The sequence below is a fragment of the Phyllobates terribilis genome, unplaced genomic scaffold (assembly GCF_046119375.1).
Source record: "Phyllobates terribilis strain yellow unplaced genomic scaffold, ASM4611937v1 Scaffold_5__5_contigs__length_657084704, whole genome shotgun sequence".
Lineage (NCBI taxonomy): Eukaryota > Metazoa > Chordata > Amphibia > Anura > Dendrobatidae > Phyllobates > Phyllobates terribilis.
The window spans coordinates 567,827,075-567,850,298 of record NW_027362765.1 but is presented as its reverse complement, the minus strand read 5'-3'; the positions used below and the strand labels follow the sequence as shown (position 1 = coordinate 567,850,298).

The 23,224-nt window shown below is 38.4% G+C and overlaps 1 protein-coding gene across 17 annotated transcripts in view; it reads right to left on the bottom strand.

The window, feature by feature from the left end:
• LDB3 (LIM domain binding 3) overlaps window positions 1-23,224 on the bottom strand; it is a 303,819-nt gene that overhangs the window by 85,359 nt on the left and 195,236 nt on the right. For 9 of the 17 annotated variants that reach the window (XM_073685870.1, XM_073685873.1, XM_073685876.1 and 6 more), the window contains 4 exons: window positions 15,930-16,099; window positions 15,515-15,551; window positions 3,562-3,597; window positions 2,969-3,181 (listed from right to left, as the gene is read on the bottom strand). The exons of 1 other annotated variant lie outside the window; for it this stretch is intronic. In XM_073685870.1, the coding sequence (XP_073541971.1) occupies window positions 2,969-3,181; window positions 3,562-3,597; window positions 15,515-15,551; window positions 15,930-16,099 (456 nt within the window). Of the gene's footprint in view, window positions 1-2,968; window positions 3,182-3,561; window positions 3,598-12,346; window positions 14,174-15,514; window positions 15,552-15,929; window positions 16,100-23,224 lie in introns of those variants that run through there. 7 more of the 17 variants (XM_073685877.1, XM_073685878.1, XM_073685881.1 and 4 more) reach the window with 2 other exon arrangements.

The window sequence follows — 23,224 nt, the reverse complement described above, 5'->3', positions numbered from 1 at the left end:
GGGGGAGCCATTATTCTGTATGGAGGACTATGTGGGCCCATTATTCTGTTTGGAGGACTATGTGAGGCCCATTGTACTGTATACTGGTTAGCCCGAGACGTTGTCTAAATTTTTCATTTTGGCCCTCTGTGTGTTTGAGTTTGACATCCCTGATCCAAATGGTTAGAAGGTAGGGCTGTAGGTTAAGGAAATGTTTATGAAACATCACGGCATGGCCCCAATATTTTTTATTGAAGATGAATACCGCTGGGTATGTGGACTGGTAAGTGATCACAAGAGTATAGTTTATTTTCGTGGCCCACCCCGTATAAGCTACCGAGAAAATAGTGACTAAAATATCATAATCTTCTCTCTAGAGCAAGAACAAGAACAGTAGATAAAACAGTGAGCAGAGCTAAGTGTTGTCTATGACGATACATAAAAAGAGCAAGACAAATTGCTCCGCACTGAGTGGAAGAAAAAGAAATAATTCATTATGTAGGTGGAAAAACCAATAAACATACATGGCATAGAGGGAACGTAAAAGAGAAGTTGCATATATGGGAAGGACAGAAGTGAGTAGACAGAATGCAGGCTGTGAAATTGCCAAGATAACATTGTGCGGAAGAGGGAAATGACATAAAGATTACATTCTATAGATAGAGAGGTGAACATAATAGATGAAAAAGGAAAGATGGACACGGAGACATGTGAAAGGATGGAAAATGTTATTCAGAGGCTGAAAAAAACAATATAAATATACAAAACGGGAGAAGAAAGCATTGAAGAAAGATAATGTAGATAAGTGCAGAGTGACCAGGCATGGGAGGCATACAAATACTATTGAGAATATTGAGATTTCTGTCTAGAGGGCCAAATGTACAACAGTATTTTTATCACTATTTTCCATCAATATTTGTAAAGCAAAACCTACTAAAAGACCAAAGAAAAGTATAATGGAAATACGAGCACTTCTGCATTTTTTCCCCACTGGTTTTGGTTTACAAGTACTGATACCATGTGAACGTGACCTTAGGCTTCATCCTCTTCAGCATTGGAGACATTGTTCTCAGCCTTCTTCCCAGGTTCTGTCCAAAATGCCGCACTACATAGAATAGCATGCTGTTCTCCAGTCTAATGGAAGACAACATGAGCGAAACCAAACACCTGCCTCTATAGCCGATAAGTTACACGTGACGGAACAGAACAATGGAAAAGAATGCAGGTGTGAATATAGCCTAAACCAATCACTTTACTCCCATACACATGCTTACTTTATATGGCCAATGTTTAGTGTACTGTATTGAAATACCATTGTTTCTGAAAAGGTGTGTATCCAGTGTTGATTAAAATGACCACGATTGACTACTTTTGCTCCAAATTAATGTGTGAAAATACAATCCAGCTTAACAAGGAGTGTAAGGGATACTCGGAAAATTCTGTGCAGAAATGCAGCGTTCACAAGCAGGAGAGCTAGCAGACGTATAGGGATTTAGCTTAGCCGCAGGAAGCATGCTATCAGATTGGAATAGTGTGGTATGTAGACACATTATTCATTAGACAGGCCCTCCGATGGACTTATGGCTAGATGAAAGCTTCATAAAATGTCCAGACCTTATTTCAAGTGCAAGTTAAAAAAATATAAGGCTGTAGAGAGAATGCAAGGGAATATTGGGATTGGGATTAGAGCCATTTTATAAAGGCACTAAATTATGTAGCGTCAGAGACCTTGATTTCAGTGATGTGTCACTTACTGGGCTGCTTAGTGTCACTTATTATCACTAGATGATTAATAAACGTGCTGCCAGGCAGTCTAACCCCGCTCCCACCACTAATCGGCAGCTTTCTGCCTATGCACAGTGTACACATAAAGCTGTCAATCAGTGGTCTGGGCTGTGGGGTTATGCAGAGTATACAGAGCTCAGCATTCAGAGAACTAGTAGATCTGCAGCAGAGAAAACAGTTTTTGTGCAAGACTGCAGCAATCTAGTAAGTGACATATCACTAGAATCAGAGTCTCTGCCCCTACATCATGCTTCTCTCATTTGTGTAAGCAAAAACCTGGTGACAAATTCCCTTAAATGCTGAATGCATTCAATGAAATCCAAATACAGACACAAGGTCCTCCATGAGCTGCCATATGATACTCTCATATGGCACCATATTAGAGAGATATTCTCTAGAAGTGATTCTTCTAGTAGACAATGTCTTCCTAATATCACATCCTTTATATGGTTTTGTATTACGTCCAAAGTCCAAGTATACAGAGGCATATTAAGGCCCTATAGACCAGGGGCGGACATATCATCGGCACAACCACTCAGGAGCCCAAGAGGTAAGGGGGCCACATCCAGGGCCAAAGCAGGTGGAATTGTGCATGATGAGGAGCTATTGGACTGCAAAGGCCCCATATATTGTTCTTGCACAGGGGCCTCTTCTGTTTGTATCCACTCCTGCTATAGACTATTATGGCCATGTTCAATGGGAAAGAGCCTTTAAAACAGTGGATTTGTATGGAAACTTCTGACTAATCCACCTACTATTCTACAAACTTGAGTGGGAACCTGCGAAACAGAGTACGGCTGTAAGGTGTTTGGAGAGTTGGGGAGCTGCTTCTTAAAACTGATGAAATGGAATATGAAAAGTGTCTAGAACCACTTAGATTGCATTTTCCATTTTTCAAAGGTCCTTTTTCTTTACTTTGCTTAGATGAATCTCCCCTCAAAAATTAGGAACTGGCCATGAAGCTGCGATTAGCTGGTTCTAACCATTCTGCAGAAGTCAATCAAGGATCAGTGGTTGGCATTTCCACAACTTTAAGTGGCAAAGGTAAAAATAGCATGGCTCCATTTAAAGGACGTAAAATAAAAAAAAGAAAGAAAAGGTAAATGAAAAAATAACACCACATCATTGTTAGGAATGTAGTATATTTTTGACCAAAAACTTCAATATTCAAAGGGTTATGAGGTTAATATCTGTTACCTTATACCTTTTATAAGAGGATATAACAGGGGGTGAGGGCTTAAGCACTTTCTGGCTGGTATAAGTGGGTTGTCTTGGACTTTTGTCGGCCCCAAACCTCACGGAATAACCTCTGGTGGACACTGCATTTGTTTGGATAGGATTGCCATTCATTGTTGAAGACTTAGAAGGTTGCCAAGCCTTATAGGTGGCACTTTGTGGCAGTGAAGTTCCTGTAGGACTGGGTAATAGAAATTACAGTGTGCATTCAGCACATTCCAACTGAAGGGATAAATTAAAGTTATCACACAAGTATAGGTTATTGAAAAAGGTTGCGATATAATCTAGGCTCCATGTATACCATGGTCTGTTGCACACGGTTAGAATTAGAACCCTAAATCATCGTATCGCATCAAGAATGATCTAGCTGTTTGGACCACAGGTTAATATAAAACATTATGAATATTACATTTACACTGTTAATATTATGAATTTCAAATCCCTTTTCTACTCCTTGGATTTTAGAAAACACTTTCCTAATAATTCTAATCTATACAGAAATAGTGAAATATATGATGTTCATATCGATAAGCTGGGAGCTCAATTAACTGCAAAAGTTACCTTGTTTCAGGAGATTTGGGAACATTTTCCTTGCCGCTGTGAAAGAAGAGGATATGGTGAACGTGTTTAAGGGATGATGTGGATGGAAAAAAATAAAGGTGATCCATTATTAGGCATACCCGCCATTTGTGACTTACATTTCAACCATGACTCACTCAATCCATCATGGAAATATATAATGTTTTAGTTTATCTCTAATATTCTTTGATTTTAGATTCAAGCTATGTGTCTGCCGTAGGCTCTGTGCACATGGCCATATTTTGACTTTACCCCAAGCTTGTCTTCCTGATCTCATCCTGTCATTGACTGTAAATATATGGATACGCTTTGATACAGTTGTGTGCACAGAGCTTTCATTTTTCTTAAAGTGTACCCCAAGTAAAAAAATATATATATAGTGCTTTTAGATCCTTATATAAAGTATCTTCATTAGATGTTTCCCTTTAATGCTCATTAGTGATGAGCGAGGTTGTTCGTTTAACCTTTTCGCCGAGCACGCTCGGGCGCTTTCCGCATGCTCGTATATTAAGTTTAAGTCCCTGCGTCTGCATGATTTATGACTGTTAGACAGCCTCAACACATGCAGAGGTTGCCTGTTTGTTAGGGAATTCTCACGTGTGTTGAGACTGACCACTTGTCAGTTGCTATCCACATTTACAAAATATGGATATTTTGTTTGGGAGGCTTTTTGCACCCACATTGAATTTTTTTAAGTGTTCTATCCAACCAAGAGGGGATAACTTGCTGATTGGTGCGTCTCCCACCTTTGGAACCCGATTTGAATGGCAGAACAGGAAATTTTTATCATTGGAGGGAACTTTTATCTCCATTCCAAAATGGAGACCCAACCGCTGATTCATTCATTCTCTATGGAGTGGAAAAAAATGAGTGCAGCCATTGGCAGGTCTATAGGGAATGAATGGATTGGCTGTCAGGCGTTCTATCTAACTAGGAAAATAGTTCCCTGGCGCCCCACCGATCGATCTATTTATCGATCTATCTATCTATCTATCTATCTATCTATCTATCTATCTATCTTTCTATCTATCTATCTATCTATCTATCTATCTATCTGTCTGTCTGTCTGTCTGTCTGTCTGTCTGTCTGTCTGTCTGTCTGTCTGTCTATCTGTCTGTCTGTCTGTCTATCTATCCATAAAAGACAAAGGCAGCACTCCACATTCCAATTTGTGATGATTCATTGACCCATCATGTCAGGGCAATGTTTTGGTCCAACAGTGGAGACCGTTTTCAAGCTTGAAAATCATCAAAAATTGGACTATGGAGTGCTGCCATTGTCTTTTATGGATGTACTGAGGTTTGGTTTTGCCTGGCGTTTTTTTGCACCCAACTACTCTATTAATATATTGCTGGTGCTGCACCTATTTTTTTTCTATTCATCTATCTATCTATCTATCTATCTATCTATCTATCTATCTATCTATCTATCTATCTATCTATCTATCTATCTATTCAAGATTTTTCCCCCTTTTCCTATGTACTGAAATGAAAGAAGTGTGTAGCCTGCAGCCTAATTCTAGATTAAAAGTCATATATAATATATACTTTAGTGTGTAAATAAATGTTTCTAAGTGAATCACTGGAGGTACACTCTAAAAAAGAAGGTACATAATTAAACCTGCTACAGATGAAAAGGGTTTTGGTAACCTTGACTTATGGTGAGTCATGGATTTCAATGCAACTGGTGAAGCTGAAGTGGAAAGATGAATCATAAGTTGGAAAACAGAAAAGTGAACAAAATAATATACCAAGAACCTCCAAGAAACATGCAATACAAGTTAAAAATCACTCTCAAAGCAAGTAAGTGAAAAGCGTGTTGAATAAAGCAAGGTGTTCCAGATGAAGTAGTCTAGGTATTGTATCAGTAGCAGGGTAAGGCTTCTAGCAGCATTAGGCCTTTTGTTTGGTTTCAATTTGTTTTTTGCTTTAAATCATAATTTTCTTTATGAAAGATCAAAAATATCATGTTTTTCACCTATACATAATGTGTGGGAAACTTTTCTATTAGATAGCAGAGGATGGACAAATGTTAGAAGAATGGGTGGTAGAAGGAAACATAAATTGATTAATAGACACATACATAATGAGTGGCGGTCATTTTGCCTGAAAATATTGATATATTTTATTTACATTATCATTTTTATTTATCTTTTTTACTTTTTTTATTATTAATATTAATCTTATTGGTACTACGTTTCATGCATAACAATGTATTAAATGTTTAGAAAAATAGAAAAAAAAATAGACTAGGTTTACAATAACATGTACTTATGTGTTTGGTGCCTAAACATGGAAAATTGTCTCATTATATATACATATATATATATACATATATATATATATATATATATATATATATATATATATATATATATAACATCCGCATAGACTATTAGAAATCAGAGATAGTCCAAAAGAGTGTTTTTTTGTTATATGCTTGACCACTATATTGGCTTTACCAATCACATAGGTTATTACTATGACTGGGCCAGAGGGGAGGAGGACCAACCTATATCCGCATTACTTTTAATGCTATCCGCAGCCTCATGACATGGATATTGTTAAAACTGTGCCAGATTTGGGAGCCATCTGAAAGTCTCAGACTACTTTTAATCTGTGGCCTGCCAGTCATCTGAAGCCCAGGGAACATGTCAGGCTGGAGTGGTAGTACTAATGTAAGTTCCCTGCCCCTAGTATTATACTTAAAGCCGCTGTCTTCAGCTCTTCCCTGCACCACTCCGGTCGGTCTCCAGCAGTTTGTGACCTGCTGGATTGCTCCAATGTTTGCTGAAGTCACAACTCAATGTAAGTCTATAGAGCCAGAATGAGGCTCTCATAAATTTACACTGAGAGCTTGTGACCGTTACCTCTGACTTCCAGTCAGTCAGAAGTTGCAGTCACAAGATGGCGGCGCGGGACTGAATCAGTGCTATGAACTGCCAAAGATGGTATCTGGTAAGTATAAGACTAGGGTCAGGAAACTTACATTAATGGCACCACTCCAGAGTTGAAATAAAAAAAAACACTGGAGTGGTGCTTTACGATTGCGTCAAGGTACTGGGCAGTGTGTGTCATGAGATCTGTCAACATGGTGGTTGGTGGCTATCATATCCTTTTTTTTGGACCTAGTTTTACACTTATATTATCTGACTGGCTGACTATAGTGTTTTTAATGGTCTATGTTATCTATATTATTATTCTCTCTATATTACTAATCCCGCTTGTGTGTAAATTAGATGTACCAGATAGATGTTGCACTGTAAGACCTAATAGTATGACCACGCTGCCATATTTAGGCATTTAATGGGTTGTTTTTAAAGACTTTGGTTGACAGTTTTTAATCAAATTTTTGTGCTGATAAAATTATTCTATAATTATTGAGTTATAATGGTGGATAATTTAAGAAAACATTGATGGGTCGAAGGGTAATTTATAGGTTACCACTATCATTTATTATTGAGACCCTGCACTAATTTATATAGTTGTGATTTATTATGGGGATTATGGACCAGTATGGGATATGAATTCCCACTTAAGACAGTTCGAAGTAGAAAAAAAAAAAAAAGATCTTTGTTCTCAGACGTTAAAGAGCTTATGTCAATAAAGCAAAATGCACATATTTGGCGTTGTTAAATACGGAAGAAAGTGGGAATTTTTCTACATAAGTTGTGAAATGTGAAAAAATCCAGATAATGTTTTTGTACCTTTTAGATGTGCCACCTCTTCCCACTCCCCCCAAAAAATAAATTAAATATTTGGCCAAAGAATAAAAAAAAAACTCTTAGAATGTGGTATTCCTAAAGGTGACATTTTGCTGTGGTCATATTGTGATAGCTAGTATTGAAATACAATAAAATGTAATAATTTAGAGTAGATATTTTTCCACATGTTTATTGCTAAATATAAATGCAATTTGTGAAAATGCATTTTGTTATTTTTTAATCCTGTACAACTATTTTGTAATGAATGCTCCAAATAATTTAATCTACTTTTAAAATATTAGCAATCAGATTTCTTTTTGAGTTGCAGAAATTGAATTTCAAACAGAAATAAAATTTGAATTTTAAAGTAAATTTTTTTGATTTTCTATTATTTACTTGTGTATTACAATCGTCATTTTTTAAGACAACCAACATGAACATTAAAGACAAAACCTAATAGTGTTTTATGAGTGATCACTGAATTTATAGAAGGGAGTGCATTCTAACTTGAATTACGGACTCACCCGATAAATGCTTTCTATGATTTTTAATTGTAGGAAGACAACAGGTAGTTAAAAAGACATAAGGAGAACATATAGAAGCAGAGCTCCGATATAAGTCACATGCGTTTAATGTATGAATCTGATATTCAGGGAAAATGAGCCGTTCTCTCTTCTCAGCCACAAAAGACGAACAGCCCACGCTACAGGCCTTTGACGACAAATCTCTTTTCAAGTTCTACATAGTAGGCATGATGCTGATATGAGTGTGTTCTGCTAACATATTCTACATGCCCTTGAAGGTAACAGGACTGTTTTTTATTGATGACAACTATTCTGGGTACAAGTTTTATTTTTACCTTTTTCTAGATTCGTACAAAATTAATACGACATAATGGTTGGTTGACTTTTTTGTGATGGAACACGTAATTAAAAAAATGATACATTGTGTTATACTTAGAACAAGACCTAAGCGGGGGAAGTGCATGAGCTCAGGGTTGGAGATAACACAATGTATGAATTGTTTTCCTTGTGATTCAATAAATGATACAGATCTATTCACACGAGAATAGATAATTTTCGCCTTTCTGAGCAAGGGTAAAATGTTTTTTTTTTTCTCAAGAAATAGCTCAGTAAGGAAAATATCGTTTTCAAGTGGTATCTAAGGTGTAACGTTCTCCTCGCGGAGAGTGACATGTTAAGCATGTCAAGGTAAGGAGACTTTTTAAGCCGCAATTCTCCTCTGGGAAATATGCAAATTGTCTCTTCAGAGAGGAAGAGGACGAGAACTTTAGTGTGTCTGAAAATTGGATTAGGGTTCTGGCTTTTATCCTAAGTCACGTGACAAGGCTCGTCAGAGAGTCGATATTGACTTTTAGGATTGCTACTTCCTATACGTTTTGAAGTGGCAAACATACAATATAATTTATATCAGACAACTACTATATAGGTTCAAATGTAATAACAATGATAAGCAGATTGATAATGGATCTGTAATTCATTGGAAACACATATATGTTTAGGCTTCTAGGCAAGTGAAGTAGATATAAATCTAAGAGTGTCCAGATGCAATTCTTTCCATTATGAGAGGACTAAACAATTGTAAGCATTATTATCTAGTCAATACATGATCATGATAGAAATATCAGTATGCAGATATGTAGCTGTATTTTCAACATAGTTAATCACTACTCTACAAAGAAGCCCCGTTTTAGGCACATAAATTGGAATATTTTTGTGTTAACACAAGCAAAGTTATGGGAAACTGCAGTCGATGCTCAAAATGTCTCAAGACTAAGTGCAAGCCATTTCTCCATGCCTACGGTCACATCTGAGAAGGTGATCAAAGTCTGGCATTAACATTAACTAGCCTTTTATTTCAATTATAATGCATAGTTTTGTTGCATGATACATGCAGTTGACATCTACTGCATTCAATGCGTGCAATGCACAGTCCTACCATATTACATTGCCTGCTTATACGGTAAGTACGAATGGATTTAAGGAATAGTGAGCGGGATTGAGGAAAAGGGATAAGATGTTAGTGCAATTAAACAAGCGCAGGCCACAGCAGAAAACGCTACTTCCCTATACCATAAGCAATCAAGCACATTTACCTTGAAGGCCGATATTTTTGTTTTGTTTAAGATTAAGACTGGCAGCCCCATGGAAGCATCTTCACGGATGCACAAGCTTGCGGCTTATTGGTTCAGTTTGGGATTGCAGGAAGGATAGGTTGCCCACGTGCTACATTTTATCTACTGAAGCTGGTTTTATATGTGCACTGACTATCTGAGTTTCTGCATCTAAACAAACAATTGATGGTCAATGCATGGAACGGACAACAAATTGTGCAGCCAAAAAACCCACTGATGTCACCTACATGAAAATCACTGCCGTTTTGTGAATATTGGGGAGGCTTTTGTAGTGCCTTAAAAAGACTCAACACATTCCCAATCGTGGTGCCTGGAAGCTTCTCGTAGAATACTAGGGCATTTAATACTTTCCCTTCTCCAACATTGACTGTAGTTACTGAGATAATTGCAATACACATTGCACTAAATTAAACAATAATGTAGAAGAAACTATTGAGAAGTATATGTGGTCTCTCTGAAGGAAGGTGGCATCTGTGGAGCTTGTGTAATATGTGATCAATCCATAAATAGAACTTTCTTACAATAGGAAATCATCCACAGGGTTTCTGCGTGAAAAACAGTTTGGAATTTACTGTAGTAGAATAACTGTTCCTTGTTAATAATTGTTCCTTATTGGGATTGATACCATGGATATATGTACAAAATATTTTTTTTTTCATGTTTATATTCTAAGACAATCAAATATTGTCTATAGTAGCAACAAATGTTTCTACTGATGTCTATATAACATGAATTTTTTATAGTATTTTGTGCCGTAAATCAACACATCTGCAACAATGTTTATAGAAGTAGAAAATGGAAAAGTTGGCCACATATTTATATATTAATTGTCAACATTGGACAGGTTGCGTAGAAAAAACTGACTACAATACTCTGGGACTATGCAGTCCCTTCGGTGGACAGAGGTGTAGATGGTTGGCAAATACCTTTGATACTATTTATGTCTCTAATAACCATAGAACTGGCTCATTGAATCAAAACTGTCTGTAATAAGTATTTGCCTAGTGGTGTTTATGGGCTGAACTGTCAAACACAGCAGTCTGATATATACGGTCAGCACAATTGTGGATGGTTTGACCCGGCATGCCAACAGTCACACGTCATTAGCTTTCTTGATTAAACCATATTATACTGCAATTCAGTATTAATCTGAGCTGAACTTACATTTTATACTGTCTTAACATGTGCTACATTATAGTTGTAACACTTTATCTTTGTCTTTCAATAGCCTACCTTCTGCCATATACTTTTGTAGCATTAACTGTAAGGCTGACAGTTTTGTTCCTTAACCGTCTTGTAACCGTAAGACTGTTCATGTGCCTGTTATGTCGTAGAGCCACTCTGCTAGGCACCACTGGTTGTGCTTATTTGCTTGAGGTTGAGCATACAAGGATCCTGGACGTGAACATGTATAATCCTTGTTTCTCCTGACATCAGGCTACTGCCATACTCATAAGAATATCAGTGTGTCCCGTATAACTATCTACTGTGTGTGGCCAGCCTATGAGATTGGTTACGTGACCGTGAAGCAATGTGTGCTTCTCTTGGCTGCAAAGTGCCAAATGCCAACAAAAGTTTAGGGTGCTTTAACAGGTAAAAGAAAAATGATTTACAGCATTGTGTAAACTCAAATTATGTCCATATGAGAAGGACATAGTCGGGATCCATATCTTTACATCAGTATCCTATGATAATATTAAATCGTTGTAGCACAAATACTCTATGTTGAAGTTTGAATATGTTCCATTTTTGTCCAAGATTCACAAACTTTGTGTAATGTTGACCATGGAGTAATATGATTACCCAATTTTGGTTTAGTAGAATAAAGGATGGTTTAGGAATTGTGGCCTTAATACCATTACTGAAATGAGGTATAATTTTGGCCATCTATAAGCCCTCAAAAGGATTGAAACACAATCAAGTTGCAACATTTATCACCTATCCAAAGGATAGGTAATAAAAGTACATCGCTGGAAGTCCCACTATCATAAAGGGGGTCCCGTTATCTCAGTTTGATAGACGTAGCAGTCAAACATGCACAATATAGCACCATTCATTGTCTATTGGACAGACGGAGATAGCCAGAAGGTGGTAAGACCCTCAGTAATTATAGAGCTATCTCCTGTTCCTGTCCGGAGGATAGGTGATAAATAATATTCATGAGTCAAGTGCCAACTGTCACGGTTCCACCCCTCAGTGTGTCTGCGATGTAGTTACTGACAGCTCAGTTGTCCAATCTGGTACAGGGGTGTGCTGAAGCTGTCAGTACTTTGATTGACAGCTCAGTCGTCCAGTCTGGTGCTGGGGCGTGCTGTGCTGTCAGTGTGTTGATTGACATCTCGGCTGTCCAATCTGAGACTGGGAGGCGCTGTCTATCTCCTGGTGTACATTATCCCAGGTGACTGCCAGGCTACTTAACTGGGCTGTTTCTCCCAGACCTCTGCCAGACGTACATTCAGCTGCTGTGAGGTTTGTTTCTCTGTGCCTTGTGTTCTGTGAATTGATCTTCTGTTGCCTGACCTTGGATCCCATTCTGACCATCCGTCTGTTTAACCCCTTCTGCTCTGATCCGCTATCCTGCTGGTACTCTGACCAATGGAACATTACCTGACTACGCCTTTGTCTTTGCCTTCTGTTTATGACGTACCCTCCTGGCATTTGACTTTGGACTACTTGACTATCTCGTCTCATGGCTTGGCTGTGAATAGTGACTCAGCGTCACACCAACCCATTTAATCTAACTCTTTAATACCGTGTGAAATAACCCACATTTATTTTAATTCTCTACCACTTGTGGACTACTCAAGCAGCTGCCTGATAGTCCCTAGGCATATGGATATTGAGAAAATCCTTAACGTTTTCTTATCTTTGTCAATCAGGCTATTGATTAATACAAAAAAAGTGATATCTTTTTTTATTTTTTATTAACCACTTTATTTTCACAACACAAGCATATAATGTGTCTCTATTAATACAGAAGATCATAAGCAAAAGCAATACAAGAAAGTTAATGTGTAATTCAAACATAAACCCAAACCAACTTCAAAACCACCACAAGAATATGTCTTATATTTATATATTTGCTGCTATGGTGAAACAACTAAGGAAACCTCATCAAATCAGCCTTATAGTAAACTTAATGAAAAGCAGCAGGCTTTCTCATTTTAAGTGATCGCATGATCCTAACTTGAGACTCGTCTTCCTAAGCAGACTTTTCTTCCCCATATTTATTGGAGTTAACTCTTTATTGAGGAGTAATACTTATTACCCAGTACTCTATACTAGAGAACACACTATGAAAATAAATGAGGCTAATATCTAAGCTTATTTCTATATTCAATAAATAAGAACTGACCTAATAGATATTATCTTTTAAAACTGGTGACCAGGGTATCATCATTAAAGCGCAAAACCATGTCAAGTATACACACACTGTACAAACTTAAAAGCTTATAACTCATTTAAAACAACTAGGTGCACACTTTGCTTTTGCACATATTGCATGGCATTAAAATGTACAGATATTGCCAGCATACACCACATAAAGGATATGGCTAGCAGAAAGATAATAAACTGCACTACTGAATATCACTCTTTTAAAGGGAACCTGTCAGCTGATACATGCTGCACCCGATCCACAAGCAGCATGTATCAGACACCGGCTGCATCGTCTCACTTTGAAACGCTGCAGCGTTAAACATACTTTAACAGCCAAGCAGCAGAGGAGACTAATCAGACAAGTGGATCCCCGGCAGCATCTCCCCGCCCACTGCCTGTGACTGACAGGCCTCTCCCTATACATGCACGCAAGGAGAGACAAGTCAATCAAGGGCAGTGGGAGGGACCAGCTGCCGGGGACCCACCTGTCCGACTAGTCTCCCGTGCAGCTCAGTCCCCCGATGACTTTTAAAGTATGTCTTTCTCTGAAACACCTTTTAGAGTCAAACATATATGGCTGAGATCATACAGCCAGTGCCTGAAACATGCCGCCTGAAGATCGAGCGGCATGTATCACCTGTCAGGTTCTCTTTAAGAAATCTTAATGATTAGTGGCAATTTTGGCATATGTAACCCGAGGGTCCTCATTCACATGTCGGGAGCTGTCATTTAGCAGCAATGCAGAACTAATATTGGCCTCTCCACAATAAATTCACTCCTTTTTGCCCTTAGCAATGCTAGTAAAAGTAGTTAAGCTTTAAGGCTGCATAAGTTCATGGTCTATAGTCAAACAGCTAATCCATCAAGCCAGAGTCCATTATTCACCTGCATAGCAGGCATGTACCTCACTCAATCCTACAGCAACAGCTTCAATCCTACATTCTAATTTACCAGCCTATACAGTGATCACACAAATCCTGATAAATGTTAGTTTACAGCTTCTTTATTTATAGGAAATGAAATACAAGAGCTAGTTTATTTTTTTCTGATTCCAAACAGCATATTAAATGCAAACTCACAGCAAATATCCACTATAATTATGATACCATTGATAATGATGGAGTCAAATTAGGTAAAGACAAGCACGAAACAACAAACCCTTGTGTTTTTCTATTTATATATTTATATGTTCATGTATATGGTGTGCAGTGGATATTTATGTTCATTGCCTTTCAATAGATATTGTGTTACACGTGGGCATTTAGCTTTTAACATTAAGGATTTGTGCCGAAAGGCCATGATGCCAGGTGCGCAATTTGGCAAAGCGTGGGCTGTTACGTTCCGTTTCAAACTTTTCCCTGTGGCATGGAAAAACAGAGAGAGAGAGAAAGAGAGAGAGGAGGAATAAAGGGGTTAGGGACAGTGACCTTCACTCTCCTGCCTACACATATGGCAATTTATTTGGATTTTTCAATATGCCAAGATGGCCCTATAAATAAGCACCTTGTCAATCGAATCAATGAATATGTGCCTTCTTAATATTTGCGCTTATGTATTTGTTTTTTTATATGTGTCTACATTTATTTAGGTTTTAAGGGAGAGTCCAGATATAGCTGGGGTCTTGGGAAAGAAACTGCAACTAGAGGATCCAATAAGCAACTGCCTATAAGGCATGTCATGTTTAGTAATAAACACTTGGTACTTTTTTTCTCTTTACCTGATACTTTAAAAAGCAGGAAAATCCCAGTTTCTATGAAGATAGTTAGACTTAAAAAGTTTTTTTACTACTAGGATATTGATGCCCTATCCTCATTGGAGGTAATCAATATCAGATTGGGGGGAATCCAACACCCCGGACACCCAACAATCAGCTGTTACCAGCTACTACGCTGTTTGCATCCGCTAGAGATGATTGGTGGGTGTGCCAAGTGTTGGACAACCTCTGATCTGATATTGATGATGGATCCTGAAGAAAGGTCATCAATATCCTACAATTGGAAAACCCATCTAACACTTCAGGTCTAATTGATATATTAAGGGTCATTTAAAAAGTGCTACTATGTTCACTAGTTATTTTGCTAAAGTATTGTGCTGACAACATAATCAAAAGGGGTCGTGCCCTGGCGACAGGTTCTCTTTCAATGGCTGTAAGCTGGTTACATTGGTACTAAAAACCATCCTCAATTGTCAGCCACAAATAAAGTGAAACATTTTCAAGACGGAGATTGATTTCAATGCAGCATTGAATGTATTTACTCAGTTTAGGTCATCACATGGGTTCATTCCACCACATCGATGACAAAGGAGGTTTGGGCCTAAATGAGCTAGGTCCTTTATAGTAAGAATACCCTTGTCAAATATGCGATGTTCTCGTAAAGACTGGCTTACATAACTTTCTGCCATTTATTTTTGTGAAATTTCCTTTGAGTGTAATTAAAGTATAAAGATTACTATCCAAATAAATTGCTCGCTTAATGCCACAACATCATATATAGATGAACTTTGCCAGGATATAGATTTTTTTTTTTTTAAGAAGAAATGGTCACCACTTTTTTGACTATAGCCAATTGAAAAGCCAATAGCAGATTAACGTCAATGTTAAATCTGGTTTACATTTGTGTTTATTAGATCTGCTTAAGAGCTTTAGGCATTTTGTTATCTATTAGGATGGCCACATGATTTTGCTGCTAGCTGCCTACCTTGACCTTCTCAGGGCATCTTCATCAGGGTCTTGCACTGCAAGAAAAGTAAGAAAATAGAACTTAAGAATACAGAAAAATAGTAACATTATCTATCTATCTATTTATCTATCTATCTATCTCTATCTACCTATCTATCCATCTATCTATCTATTCATATTCCAAATGTCTATAGCAACACTCCAGTTATATTATGGCTTTTTTGTATGGAGCTATGATAGGATACCCAAACAAGTGCATGGGGGCTTTACAGTGCGTCTGTATATCTCTAGCTCTTGGTAAGCTGCTTCTGCCGAAATCGGCAGGTTTAACTAACTTTTCTCTACTGTAAGGGCCTTAAGAAGAGCACACTCACTTAATCAAAAATTAAATATTACATCAAAATTTAAAAGCCATAGCCATAAAGTCTACTCACAGTATTCTGTTCCCGTCAACTGTGCAAGGACACGGAATGACTTGGACTGCAGGTTGGCAGCACGACGTGCCCAATCATCAATTTCATATTCACTTTTGCCCTGATTTTTAAGCACAGCCTGATATACTGGAGAAGCAATGTCTACATGAGGATCTTTAACTGGGACGTTACTGCAATGTAGAAAGAGGGGAGTTGAAGATTTGCTACAAGTAATTCTTATGTCCATTTTATCTGGAAGTATATCTGGGAAAAAGGTGAATGAATGCATTTCACAATCAATAAAGATTCGTACAACTTCACTTTTTCTACCATATTTTAGCACTAAATGGCATGTTTTAGTCTTGCATTTCGAAATAATGGCAGAATATTGTTTGGAATCTCACAAGGATTTACTCATGATTATTGTATTCTTTCTATAGCTTCATTCCTTAATATTTTTCAAATATTAAAGAATTATGCTCGGGCTGTATAGACACTTCTGTGTAAATTCCCACTATGGCACTTTCATAGCTTAATTGTAAGTGGGAGGCACATCGGTAAGTGTTCCATTTTCTTAAACTGCAGAGCAAATGAAGCATTGGATGGTTCCCAATTAAATATATGGCCTTTGTTATGCATGACCAGATCCTCCAGGGCAAAAATTACTCTTACTAAAAGATGAAGATCCTAAACTGGGGACACCACTCTATTAACTAGACAAAACCCTTATCACGTCTCCAGGACCAGCAATAGGTGGGAGATTTGGGCAATTTCCCTGAGTCGCCATCCCCAATGGGGACACCACAGAGTCACTAAACGGCTACATGTTTCGTGCGCTGGTCAGTTTGTGGCTGTCTGCCTTTACAAACCAGAATCTGCACTGATAATGCCGGCCCTGCTTTATCAGTGGAGTTTCTGAGGTTATTATGACCTCTGGTGACATCAAGGTCATGTGACCAAAGGTTTTTCAACCTGCTGAATTCTGAAAGACTAGAGGGGGAGAGAGCCTGATATGTCCTCCACATTCTCCCTGTGTATGGCATAGTGTGTGTGTTCGTCTGTCTGTCATGCAGTGTGTATGTATAGCATGGAGTGTGTTCTCTAATATACTGTGTCTGTCTAGCATGGAGTGTGTAAGCGAGTGTGTAGCATATAGTATCTGTGTATCTAGCACTGAGTTTTGTTTAGTAACATGCTGTGTGTAGCATGGAGTGTGAGATTGTGTGTGTGTGAAGCATAGATTGTGTTTTCTAACTGTGTGTGTGTAGCATCATGTGTGTGATTGTAATATACAGTATGTGTGGCATAGAGTGTAGGTGTAGCATGAAATGTATGTGTTTAACATAGACTATGTGTAGGAAGTAATGTGTGTGTGTAACATATGTCGTGTGTATGTGGCATGGAGCGTGTGTGTAACAGACAATATGTGTAGTATGAAATCTGTGTATGTAGTATAAAATGTGTTCATCTGTGTAGCATGGAATGTGTGTAACATACAGTGAGGGTATCAATGAGATTGTGCATGTATAATACAGTGTGGATATCATTGAGAGGGTGTGTGTGTGTGTGTAGCATATAGAGCGTGTGTTACATACAGTGTGTATGTGTGTGTAGCATATAGAGCGTGTGTTACATACAGTGTGTATGTGTGTGTAGCATATAGAGCGTGTGTTACATACAGTGTATATGTGTGTGTAGCATATAGAGCGTGTGTTACATACAGTGTGTATGTGTGTGTAGCATATAGAGCGTGTGTTACATACAGTGTGTATGTGTGTGTAGCATATAGAGCGTGTGTTACATACAGTGTGTATGTGTGTGTAGCATATAGAGCGTGTATTACATACAGTGTGTATGTGTGTGTAGCATATAGAGCGTGTGTTACATACAGTGTATATGTGTGTGTAGCATATAGAGCGTGTGTTACATACAGAGTGTATGTGTGTGTAGCATATAGAGCGTGTGTTACATACAGTGTATATGTGTGTGTAGCATATAGAGCTTGTGTTACATACAGTGTATATGTGTGTGTAGCATATAGAGCGTGTGTTACATACAGTGTATATGTGTGTGTAGCATATAGAGCGTGTGTTACATACAGTGTGTATGTGTGTGTAGCATATAGAGCGTGTGTTACATACAGTGTGTATATGTGTGTAGCATATAGAGCGTGTGTTACATACAGTGTGTATGTGTGTGTAGCATATAGAGCGTGTGTTACATACAGTGTATATGTGTGTATAGCATATAGAGCGTGTGTTACATACAGTGTATATGTGTGTGTAGCATATAGAGCGTGTGTTACATACAGTGTATATGTGTGTGTAGCATATAGAGCGTGTGTTACATACAGTGTATATGCGTGTGTAGCATATAGACCGTGTGTTACATACAGTGTGTATGCGTGTGTAGCATATAGAGCGTGTGTTACATACAGTGTGTATGCGTGTGTAGCATATAGAGCGTGTGTTACATACAGTGTGTATGCGTGTGTAGCATATAGAGCGTGTGTTACATACAGTGTGTATGCGTGTGTAGCATATAGAGCGTGTGTTACATACAGTGTGTATGCATGTGTAGCATATAGAGCGTGTGTTACATACAGTGTGTATGTGTGTGTAGCATATAGAGCGTGTGTTACATACAGTGTGTATGTGTGTGTAGCATATAGAGCGTGTGTTACATACAGTGTGTATGTGTGTGTAGCATATAGAGCGTGTGTTACATACAGTGTGTATGTGTGTGTAGCATATAGAGCGTGTGTTACATACAGTGTGTATGTGTGTGTAGCATATAGAGCGTGTTACATACAGTGTGTATGTGTGTGTAGCATATAGAGCGTGTGTTACATACAGTGTGTATGTGTGTGTAGCATATAGAGCGTGTGTTACATACAGTGTGTATGTGTGTGTAGCATATAGAGCGTGTGTTACATACAGTGTATATGTGTGTGTAGCATATAGAGCGTGTGTTACATACAGTGTGTATGTGTGTGTAGCATATAGAGCGTGTGTTACATACCGTGTATATGTGTGTGTAGCATATAGAGCGTGTGTTACATACAGTGTATATGTGTGTGTAGCATATAGAGCGTGTGTTACATACAGTGTGTATGTGTGTGTAGCATATAGAGCGTGTGTTACATACAGTGTGTATGTGTGTGTAGCATATAGAGCGTGTGTTACATACAGTGTGTATGTGTGTGTAGCATATAGAGCGTGTGTTACATACAGTGTGTATGTGTGTGTAGCATATAGAGCGTGTGTTACATACAGTGTTTATGTGTGTGTAGCATATAGAGCATGTGTTACATACAGTGTGTATGTGTGTGTAGCATATAGAGCGTGTGTTACATACAGTGTATATGTGTGTAGCATATAGAGCGTGTGTTACATACAGTGTGTATGTGTGTGTAGCATATAGAGCGTGTGTTACATACAGTGTGTATGTGTGTGTAGCATATAGAGCGTGTGTTACATACAGTGTGTATGTGTGTGTAGCATATAGAGCGTGTGTTACATACAGTGTATATGTGTGTGTAGCATATAGAGCGTGTGTTACATACAGTGTATATGTGTGTGTAGCATATAGAGCGTGTGTTACATACAGTGTGTATGTGTGTAGCATATAGAGCGTGTGTTACATACAGTGTGTATGTGTGTGTAGCATATAGAGCGTGTGTTACATACAGTGTGTATGTGTGTGTAGCATATAGAGCGTGTGTTACATACAGTGTGTATGTGTGTGTAGCATATAGAGCGTGTGTTACATACAGTGTGTATGTGTGTGTAGCATATAGAGCGTGTGTTACATACAGTGTTTATGTGTGTGTAGCATATAGAGCGTGTGTTACATACAGTGTTTATGTGTGTGTAGCATATAGAGCGTGTGTTACATACAGTGTATATGTGTGTGTAGCATATAGAGCATGTGTTACATACAGTGTAAATGTGTGTGTAGCATATAGAGCGTGTGTTACATACAGTGTGTATGTGTGTGTAGCATATAGAGCGTGTGTTACATACAGTGTGTATGTGTGTGTAGCATATAGAGCGTGTGTTACATACAGTGTGTATGTGTGTGTAGCATATAGAGCGTGTGTTACATACAGTGTATATGTGTGTGTAGCATATAGAGCGTGTGTTACATACAGTGTATATGTGTGTGTAGCATATAGAGCGTGTGTTACATACAGTGTATATGTGTGTGTAGCATATAGAGCGTGTGTTACATACAGTGTGTATGTGTGTGTAGCATATAGAGCGTGTGTTACATACAGTGTGTATGTGTGTGTAGCATATAGAGCATGTGTTACATACAGTGTGTATGTGTGTGTAGCATATAGAGCGTGTGTTACATACAGTGTATATGTGTGTGCAGCATATAGAGCTTGTGTTACATACAGTGTATATGTGTGTGTAGCATATAGAGCGTGTGTTACATACAGTGTATATGTGTGTGTAGCATATAGAGCGTGTGTTACATACAGTGTGTATGTGTGTGTTGCATATAGAGCATGTGTTACATACAGTGTGTATGTGTGTGTAGCATATAGAGCGTGTGTTACATACAGTGTGTATGTGTGTGTAGCATATAGAGCGTATGTTAGATACAGTGTGTATGTGTGTGTAGCATATAGAGCGTGTGCTACATACAGTGTGTATGTGTGTGTAGCATATAGAGCGTGTGTTACATACAGTGTGTATGTGTGTGTAGCATATAGAGCGTGTGTTACATACAGTGTGTATGTGTGTGTAGCATATAGAGCGTGTGTTACATACAGTGTGTATGTGTGTGTAGCATATAGAGCGTGTGTTACATACAGTGTGTATTTGTGTGTAGCATATAGAGCGTGTGTTACATACAGTGTGTATGTGTGTGTAGCATATAGAGCGTGTGTTACATACAGTGTGTATGTGTGTGTAGCATATAGAGCGTGTGTTACATACAGTGTGTATGTGTGTGTAGCATATAGAGCGTGTGTTACATACAGTGTGTATGTGTGTGTAGCATATAGAGCGTGTGTTACATACAGTGTGTATGTGTGTGTAGCATATAGAGCGTGTGTTACATACAGTGTGTATGTGTGTGTAGCATATAGAGCGTGTGTTACATACAGTGTGTATGTGTGTGTAGCATATAGAGCGTGTGTTACATACAGTGTGTATGTGTGTGTAGCATATAGAGCGTGTGTTACATACAGTGTGTATGTGTGTGTAGCATATAGAGCGTGTGTTACATACAGTGTGTATGTGTGTGTAGCATATAGAGCGTGTGTTACATACAGTGTGTATGTGTGTGTAGCATATAGAGCGTGTGTTACATACAGTGTGTATGTGTGTGTAGCATATAGAGCGTGTGTTACATACAGTGTGTATGTGTGTGTAGCATATAGAGCGTGTGTTACATACAGTGTGTATGTGTGTGTAGCATATAGAGCCTGTGTTACATACAGTGTGTATGTGTGTGTAGCATATAGAGCGTGTGTTACATACAGTGTGTATGTGTGTGTAGCATATAGAGCGTGTGTTACATACAGTGTGTATGTGTGTGTAGCATATAGAGCCTGTGTTACATACAGTGTGTATGTGTGTGTAGCATATAGAGCGTGTGTTACATACAGTGTGTATGTGTGTGTAGCATATAGAGCGTGTGTTACATACAGTGTGTATGTGTGTGTAGCATATAGAGCGTGTGTTACATACAGTGTGTATGTGTGTGTAGCATATAGAGCGTGTGTTACATACAGTGTGTATGTGTGTGTAGCATATAGAGCCTGTGTTACATACAGTGTGTATGTGTGTGTAGCATATAGAGCGTGTGTTACATACAGTGTGTATGTGTGTGTAGCATATAGAGCGTGTGTTACATACAGTGTGTATGTGTGTGTAGCATATAGAGCGTGTGTTACATACAGTGTGTATGTGTGTGTAGCATATAGAGCGTGTGTTACATACAGTGTGTATGTGTGTGTAGCATATAGAGCGTGTGTTACATACAGTGTGTATGTGTGTGTAGCATATAGAGCGTGTGTTACATACAGTGTATATGTGTGTATAGCATATAGAGCGTGTGTTACATACAGTGTATATGTGTGTGTAGCATATAGAGCGTGTGTTACATACAGTGTATATGTGTGTGTAGCATATAGAGCGTGTGTTACATACAGTGTGTATGTGTGTGTAGCATATAGAGCGTGTGTTACATACAGTGTGTATGTGTGTGTAGCATATAGAGCGTGTGTTACATACAGTGTGTATGTGTGTGTAGCATATAGAGCGTGTGTTACATACAGTGTGTATGTGTGTGTAGCATATAGAGCGTGTGTTACATACAGTGTATATGTGTGTATAGCATATAGAGCGTGTGTTACATACAGTGTTTATGTGTGTGTAGCATATAGAGCGTGTGTTACATACAGTGTATATGTGTGTGTAGCATATAGAGCGTGTGTTACATACAGTGTGTATGTGTGTGTAGCATATAGAGCGTGTGTTACATACAGTGTGTATGTGTGTGTAGCATATAGAGCGTGTGTTACATACAGTGTGTATGTGTGTGTAGCATATAGAGCGTGTGTTACATACAGTGTATATGTGTGTATAGCATATAGAGCGTGTGTTACATACAGTGTGTATGTGTGTGTAGCATATAGAGCGTGTGTTACATACAGTGTATATGTGTGTGTAGCATATAGAGCGTGTGTTACATACAGTGTGTATGTGTGTGTAGCATATAGAGCGTGTGTTACATACAGTGTGTATGTGTGTGTAGCATATAGAGCGTGTGTTACATACAGTGTGTATGTGTGTGTAGCATATAGAGCCTGTGTTACATACAGTGTGTATGTGTGTGTAGCATATAGAGCGTGTGTTACATACAGTGTGTATGTGTGTGTAGCATATAGAGCGTGTGTTACATACAGTGTGTATGTGTGTGTAGCATATAGAGCGTGTGTTACATACAGTGTGTATGTGTGTGTAGCATATAGAGCCTGTGTTACATACAGTGTGTATGTGTGTGTAGCATATAGAGCCTGTGTTACATACAGTGTGTATGTGTGTGTAGCATATAGAGCGTGTGTTACATACAGTGTGTATGTGTGTGTAGCATATAGAGCGTGTGTTACATACAGTGTGTATGTGTGTGTAGCATATAGAGCCTGTGTTACATACAGTGTGTATGTGTGTGTAGCATATAGAGCGTGTGTTACATACAGTGTGTATGTGTGTGTAGCATATAGAGCGTGTGTTACATACAGTGTATATGTGTGTGTAGCATATAGAGCGTGTGTTACATACAGTGTGTATGTGTGT